We start from the raw sequence: 7,207 nt of genomic DNA, 5'->3' as shown, positions 1-7,207 counted from the left end.
GGTAAAAAAAAAAAATTATAATACTTAACTCTATACAACAGGATTCTTGGTGTCACAGTGGTTAAATGCTCAGCTGCTAACCGAGCGGTTAACAATTTGAACTCATAGCCACTCCACAGGTGCTTCTGTAAAGATTACAACCTTGGAAAGTCTATGGGGCAGTTCTACTCTGTCCTAAAGGGTTGCCATGACTTGGAATCAACTCTACAGCTAAGAGTTTGGTTTGAAGCATCAATAATTTCAGATGGGCAAAAATTTTTGTTAATAAAACCATAAATTAGTGAAACAGTAGGATAAGATTTACATAATCTTAAGGGGCAGCAACCTTCAAAACAAGGTCCTAAAGCCAGAAGCAAAAAGGAAAAGATTTACCCATTTTTAATTTATTTTTTATTTTTTTTAATCATTTTTAATGCATTTTTCCCTGTGCACAAGAGAAATAACTGATAAAGTCAAAAGATACAGTTTTCTTTATACATAGCAATTAAAAGTAATTCAAACATCACATGACACTTTCAGTGAAAGTTACATTTCCAATTACATATCAAAATGCATATTAAGGTCTCTTTAGGAAGAGAAGCTGAAAAAGAAAGCCTTAGGTAAAAAGCGCTTTCCTGGCATTACTACACTGATCCTTCAGGTTGCACAAAGAATAAGGTCATACACAGTCACTCTGTGAATGCTGACGCGTTACACTGAAGTTTTCTGTACAATTAAATGTATACTTACAGATAACCAGGATACACATTTCTAGTACATTTTAACTGAACTTGTCTAGCCACCATTTTCACTGAGAAGTTTAAAGATGCTGTAAGATTATACAAAATTGGGAGAAATACTTAGTTTCTGAAATATTTATTTTATTCTTTCTTGTTTGGGTTACACTTACTCTGCTCTGTTGATTGTAATTTATCTAAAAGATGCACAGTTTCAATTGTGCTTTCTGTACTGTGTACAAATATAGCAAAAATGGTAAGTGGTATAAATCTTACAGCATTTTGCCAGCAAAAACTACATGCCAAACTCACAATAAGCAATATTATACCACAAATTAGATTTTCAAATAATTTGCTTCTAATATCTTTCATTCTACATTAAATTACTATCATAGGCTAATGTTTAAAATGCAAATAAAATGGACATCTGTAGGACAAAACTTGTTCACCCAACTGTTAAAGTTGATACCTGTTTGCAAAAATCACATTAAATGCAGAATAAAGAGAAGTGTTTGCATGCAGCACTTTTGAGTGAAACAGCATTGATTCCCACCATTCACAAGAGAAGGGGAAAAAACGAAGGAAGAAAGGAAGGGGAAAGGAGTGAAGGAGAGGAAGGGAAGGGAGGGAAAGGAATGGAAGGGGCTCCATCTTAAAATACATCATATTAGATTTATAACTAGACAAATTTAAAAGCATCAAAATGAATAGTAAAGCATGGGTGTGTGTGTTTAAAGATTTAAGAGCCATTATCAAAAATAAGATACATTTTTTTCCAAGGTACAGAAATGTAATTAAGATGGCTGAGAGCCCAGCAGCCTCTCAATGGCTGCATTGATGTCGCCTCCTGTTGCTATAAGGGCCTGCAAGTTTGCTTCACGGTTTAAAAACCCCATTGCGTTGAGCTGTTCCAGTTGTTGGTGAAATCTGACTTCTGGATTTGGCAGCTGCGGAGGATTTGCTCCAGCCAGAGCCTGCACCATTTGCTGAATGAACTGCTGATTGGGTCCAGATTCTGATGTTGGACTCGTGGTTTCACTGGGTGCAGAGCTAGACACCGCAGACCCGGTGTGACCGCTGGAGCCAGCAGGGCCAGAGGGACCTGCAGGGCCAGTAGGTCCTATGGGCCCAATTGGCCCAATAGGGGTAAAAGGGACTATAGGACCTATGGGGCCTATGGGAGTAACTGGGCCTACAGGGCCTATGGCTGTTCCCAGCATCCCCACCCCCACACCTGGAGTGAAGCTTGGAATGAGGCCAGGTGCTTCTGTGGCTAATGTCTGTAGCCCCTGTTGGATCTGCATTAACGCTTGCATTGCTCTTGGGTTTGACATGGCTGATAGTGTGTCTGGATTTTGCATCTGCTGCAGGAAAGCTGGGAGTTGTGGACGCATCTGTTCCTGCAGCTGAGGATTTGCAGCAAACAGTGGATTATTCAGCATCATCTGTGCAGCCAGATCTGGATTCTGGCTCAGAGACTGCATCATGCTTCTCATGTAGGGTGCAGACAACATATTCTGGATCAGCTGGGGGTTTTCAGTTATCTGTTGCAGCAGGCTCTGCATGCCTGGGGTACTGAAGACGCTGGCAACATAATTGGCTGCAGCCATAGTATTCCCAGTAGTATTACTGGAGCCTGATCCACTTCCACTGCTTGTGGTGGTACTGGTGGTGGCAGAACTCTGAGTAGCCGGTGGTGGCGCCCATGGATTGGGTAGGGGATCTCTATTTTCTGTGCGGGAAGGCTGTGTACCTTCTCCGGAGGAAGAACTGCTCCCCACTGAGGCAAACGGATTACCCCCAAACTGCTCTTGTGCAGCATTTAGCATAGGTTCTTGAATGTCAGTGTACATGCGCCTTAGAGCATTGTAGCCACCTGGGATGCTTTCGAGATTGCTCAGAGCCAGGTCTTGATTTCTCATCATTTCTTGCATCATGGCTGGATTCCTGGCAATTTCGAGGGTCTGCCTCATTATATCTGGGTTGTTAAGCAGGTGACTAATTTCTGGGTTTCTCTGAATCAACTGTTGCATCTGTGGATTTGCCATTATAAGTTGCCTCATCAGATCGGGATTCGAGAGCATGCTCTGAACAAAGGGATTTTCCATGATTTGAATCATCATCTCAGGGCTGGACATGAGCTGTTGCTGCATCTGGCTCTGTAGCTCAGAGAAGTTGGTCGAGCTCAAGCCCAGGCTGCTAAGACTTGCAAGTCCTCCCAGGCTCCCCAACCCAAATGGGTTGCTATTTGTGGAAATCGGTGTGGAGTTACTCCTGAAAGTCGATGCCGTGGTAGTATTAGTTCCCGCAGCATTGCTAGGCTGAGTGGACTGGCTCTGCGGTCGGTGCTGGCTTTTGATGACAAGGTGAACAGTCAGTCCATCATGGATGCCGTGCTGAATCAAAGTATCTTGATCTTTTAAGATTTTTCCGGCAAAAATCAGCACTAGCTGGTCGGTTTGGGATTTGAAGCGTTTCGAAATCGCTTCCTTAAACTGTTGGACTGAGCTATTCTCGGGCACTGCGAACTCCTCTTTCTCTTTGGGGGTCTTCACAGTGACTTTGATGATTTTGGGCTCGGCCTGTGAAATGGCCGAGCCTGGGGCCGCAGCAGGGCCGCGAGAGGGGTGCGGGGGACCGCTGCTCTCTCCGTTCTCAGCCATGGCGGTCGCGGTGACGCAGGCAGGCAGGAAAGGCGCGGGCGGGTGAGCAAGAGGAGCGAGGGAAGGAGGAAGGAGGCGCCGCCACAGCAGGCTGGGCCAGGCGAGTAGGGAGCACTTAGCACCGTACCTCTGAGATGAAGGCTGCGATTCCCCGTCCACCGGTGGTGAGAGGGCTCCACGTAGGCCTCGGGCCTAGTTATCCACGCTTAGGGATCTGAGCCTCCGCAGCCGCCCAGTGATCCAACCGCGCTAGCACTCCCAGCTACTCCTGCAAAGCCGCTCCGCCCGCTCCTCCCCGCCCATTCCCCTCCCCCAGCGCGGCTCCCGCCTTCCCGCCCCCCTTTGCTGAGGGCGCCAGGCCTAGATTGAGAGATTTGACGAGTTAAAAATTAAAAACTTCTGTTTCGAACGGGAAAGGAAGAGAGAGGGTCGGAGTGGGAGAGAAGGAGGAGAAAGAGAAAGAGAAAAGAATGGCAGGATGGGAGAGAGACGGAGGGAGGGAGTGAAGAAGGGAGGGAAGGACACAAGCTTCAGTAAGTGACATTAGAAGACTAGGGGAGAATATAAATTGGAAATCTATAAGGCAGTAAAAAGGGGGAAAGCCTGAAACAAACTGATCCTATGCAAAAGACGAAAAATGAATAATACAGAACTCTGATAAAGCAAACAGAAAAAGAGGAACATTCACAATGGGAAATGGGAGAAGACTGGGTAAGAGTAAGCATTTTACAAAAGAAGCACAAATGGCCAATGGGCACATAACAGAATGATTAAACTTAGTTACAGTAATTGAAATTGACATTTAACACAACGAGATTTCATTGTTTGTTATGCTGGCAAGTATGAAAAATAATCATAAACCTTACTGTTCATTGCCAGAGAGATGAGAAAATGCACTTTCATGCTGTGAATTGTTATAATCGCTTTACAGTTATTTAAGAGTATGATCGACATTGTAGATGTGCCCATCTTTATTTAGAAATGCCTCATCTAGGGACCTCAACTAAGTAAATAATAGGATATTGTTGTTGTTGTTAAGTGCCATCGAGTCGGTTCCGACCCATAGCGACCCTGTACAGGGTTTCCGAGGGTGTAAATCTTTACGGGAGTAGAAAGCCTCATCTTTCTCCCGTGGAGCAGCTGGTAGTTTCGAACTGCTGACCTTACGGTTCGCAGCCCGATTCGTAACCACTACGCTACCAGAATGCAAAAATATATATGTATAAATTTAATATTAAAAAAGATAATCAGTGTGTTTTTACACAAAGTGTAAAACATGCATTTTAAAAAAATTTATTGCTAATATGATATATAAGGAGCTCTGGTAGTGTAGTGGTTACGAATCGGGCTGCGAACCTCAAGGTCAGCCGTTCAAAACTACCAGCTGCTCCACAGGAGAAAGATGAGGCTTTCTGCTCCCGTAAAGATTTACAGCCTCAGAAACCCTGTACAGGGTCGCTATGAGTCAGAATCGACTCCACAGCACATAACAACAACAACAACAATATGATATAAAGAATCTTTAATCATATGTATGAAATAGACATTAGTTATAGGGAGATCCCAAAGTATCTTCACTTTCTTTTTTATGTATTTCTATAGCTTGGTGTGGAGTCCTGATGTGGCACTGCAGGATAATGTGCTAGACCGCAAGGTTTGTTTAAACTGCAAGGTTGGTGGTTCAAACTCACCAGCCACTCCTTGGAAACCCTATGCAAGGTCCGTATGAGTCGGAACTGACTTGACAGAACTCAACAACAATAACTGGTGTGGAGTCCTGGTGTGACGTTGTGGATTAATGCGCTGGACTACAAGGTCTGTTTGAACTGCAAGGTTGATGGTTGAAACTCAGCAGCCACTCTTCGGAAACCCTATACAAGGTCTCTATGAGTCAGAATCTACTCAACGGCACTTAATAACAAAAACAATATCCTGGTGTGGTGCTGTAGGATGAGCACTGCTAACAGCAAGGTTGGAGGTTCAAACCCACCAGCCGCTCCTTGGAAACCTTCCATAGGGTCATTATTAGTCAGAACTGACTGGAAGGCACTTAACAACAATGTTAATGATGACTCCATAGATAAACACTGGACAGCCCGCCAGGAGCTTTGCAGGAGTAAGATTTAAAGTCTCTGAAACCCTGTAAGGTGTTGCTATGAGTTGGAATGGACTCCATGACACATAACAACAATGTTAATGGTGTTTATTACAATGATACTTGGTGTGGCACTGTAGGATAAGCACACGGTCAGCAGTTCAAACTCACCACCTGCTTCTCGGAAACCCTATACAGAGTTGCTGAGACAGAACTGACTTGATGGTATTTAACAACAGCAACAACGGCCCTTAATAAAAACAACAACAATGGTTAATGATCATGAGCATTGATGCATAAGTTTGTTGGCCACCTGAATATCTTCTTCTTTTTCTTTTTTTTAATGAACCGATGGGTCAGAATTTGTGCACTTTATTTTATACACAACAACAAGTCAATGAATGGTTAGTAGGTCAGTAAAATGATCCAATTTACATTGTTGAAAATCATTCTAGTTCTATATGGAAGCATTTGCTTGTCATGAAATGTCCATGTTGTCAAAATATTGACAAACAGTATTTACCACTTTTCTTTCTTTTTTTTTAAAAAAAATTTTTTATTATGAATTATGTGATAGTTTACATAGGAGAACATTAGTTTTACGTTCATCCTATCATTGCCATCGTTATAATCCCCTCCATGCATCACAGAGAGGGAGAGGGGCTGTGTGCTGATGGTGGGGGGGGAGGGGCGGGGGGAGGCTTGTAGTGTATACCCTTTGGTTGGTTGAATATCTTCTTTTGAGAAGTGTTTGCTTATGCCCTCTGCTTATTTTTAAATTAGATTATTTTTCTTTTTGTTGTTGAGGTGCTTAAGTTTTCTACAAATTTTAGAGATGAGTCTCTTGTCTGAAATGCCATTGCCCAAATTTTTTTCCAGTCTGGATTCTCTTTTTCTTCTTTCAGTGAAATCTTTTGATGCACATGTTGTTAAGTGCCTTTGAGTCAGTTCCAACTTATAGTGACCCTGTATAGTGTTTCTGAGGAGCAGCTGGTGGGTTTGAACTGCCGACCTTGTGGTTTACAGTTCAGTGCTGATCCTGTTGTTATTGGTAAGTGCCATCAAGTCAGTTCCAACTCATAATGATCTTGTATAGAGTTTCCAAACAGCAGCTGGTGGACTTGAACTGCCAATCTTATGGTTCACAGTCCAGTGCTAATCTTACAGCACACAACCAGAGGTGTCTAATTTTAAGGAGGTTCCAGTCATCTATTTTGTCTTCTGCTATTTATTTTCAGTTATTTTTGGTAGTGTACTTATGCATGTATCAGAACCCCTAACTTCTTCTCTATTTTTTCATGGATGATCTTTATAGTTCTAGGTTTTACATTTAAGTCTTTGATCCATCTTTAGTTTTTGTGCATGGAGTGAGAGATATGGGTCGTATTTCATTCTTCTACAAATGGGTAGCTGTATTTGCTATCTCTTCTCCATTTAATGTGTTTTATTACTTTGTCAAAGATCAGCTGACCATTGTTATTGTTGTTGTTAAGTGCCTTGGAGTCGGTTCCGACTCATAGCGACCCTGCACAGAGTTTCCGAGGCTGTAAATTTTTACGGGAGCAGAACGCCACATCTTTCTCCCGCGGAACCACTGGTAGTTTCGAACTGCTGACCTTGCGGTTCACAGCCCGATTCGTAAATGCTCTTAATTCTGTTCCATTGTCTTTCATTGTACCAGTACCAGGCTGTTTTGATACTGTGGCTGTGTTTTGAGATCAGGAAGTGAAAGG

General features: G+C 42.9%; 1 protein-coding gene across 3 annotated transcripts; it reads right to left on the bottom strand.

The window, feature by feature from the left end:
- Positions 1-1,330: 1,330 nt before the first annotated feature.
- On the bottom strand, positions 1,331-3,612 carry UBQLN2 (ubiquilin 2). 3 transcript variants are annotated; one of them, XM_006876496.1, is made up of 2 exons: positions 2,027-3,612; positions 1,331-1,690 (listed from the first exon to the last, which is right to left on the bottom strand). In XM_006876496.1, the coding sequence occupies exons 1-2, from the start codon at positions 3,377-3,379 to the stop codon at positions 1,511-1,513; spliced, it is 1,533 nt and encodes a 510-aa protein (XP_006876558.1). In that variant the 5' UTR covers positions 3,380-3,612; the 3' UTR covers positions 1,331-1,510. The 3 variants fall into 3 exon arrangements, with proteins under 3 accessions (XP_006876558.1, XP_006876556.1, XP_006876557.1); XM_006876495.1 differs by having other exon boundaries at positions 1,511-1,818; positions 1,918-3,379; XM_006876494.1 differs by having other exon boundaries at positions 1,414-3,379.
- Between the last annotated feature and the right edge of the window lie 3,595 nt (positions 3,613-7,207).

The sequence above is a fragment of the Chrysochloris asiatica genome, unplaced genomic scaffold (assembly GCF_000296735.1).
Source record: "Chrysochloris asiatica unplaced genomic scaffold, ChrAsi1.0 scaffold00383, whole genome shotgun sequence".
Taxonomy (NCBI): Eukaryota; Metazoa; Chordata; class Mammalia; order Afrosoricida; family Chrysochloridae; genus Chrysochloris; species Chrysochloris asiatica.
This window is presented reverse-complemented; position numbering and strand designations above follow the sequence as displayed.

Excerpts from the sequence above, each read along its gene's own strand:
- UBQLN2 (XM_006876494.1), bottom strand. The coding sequence starts at position 3,379 with ATGGCTGAGAACGGAGAGAGCAGCGGTCCCCCGCACCCCTCTCGCGGC.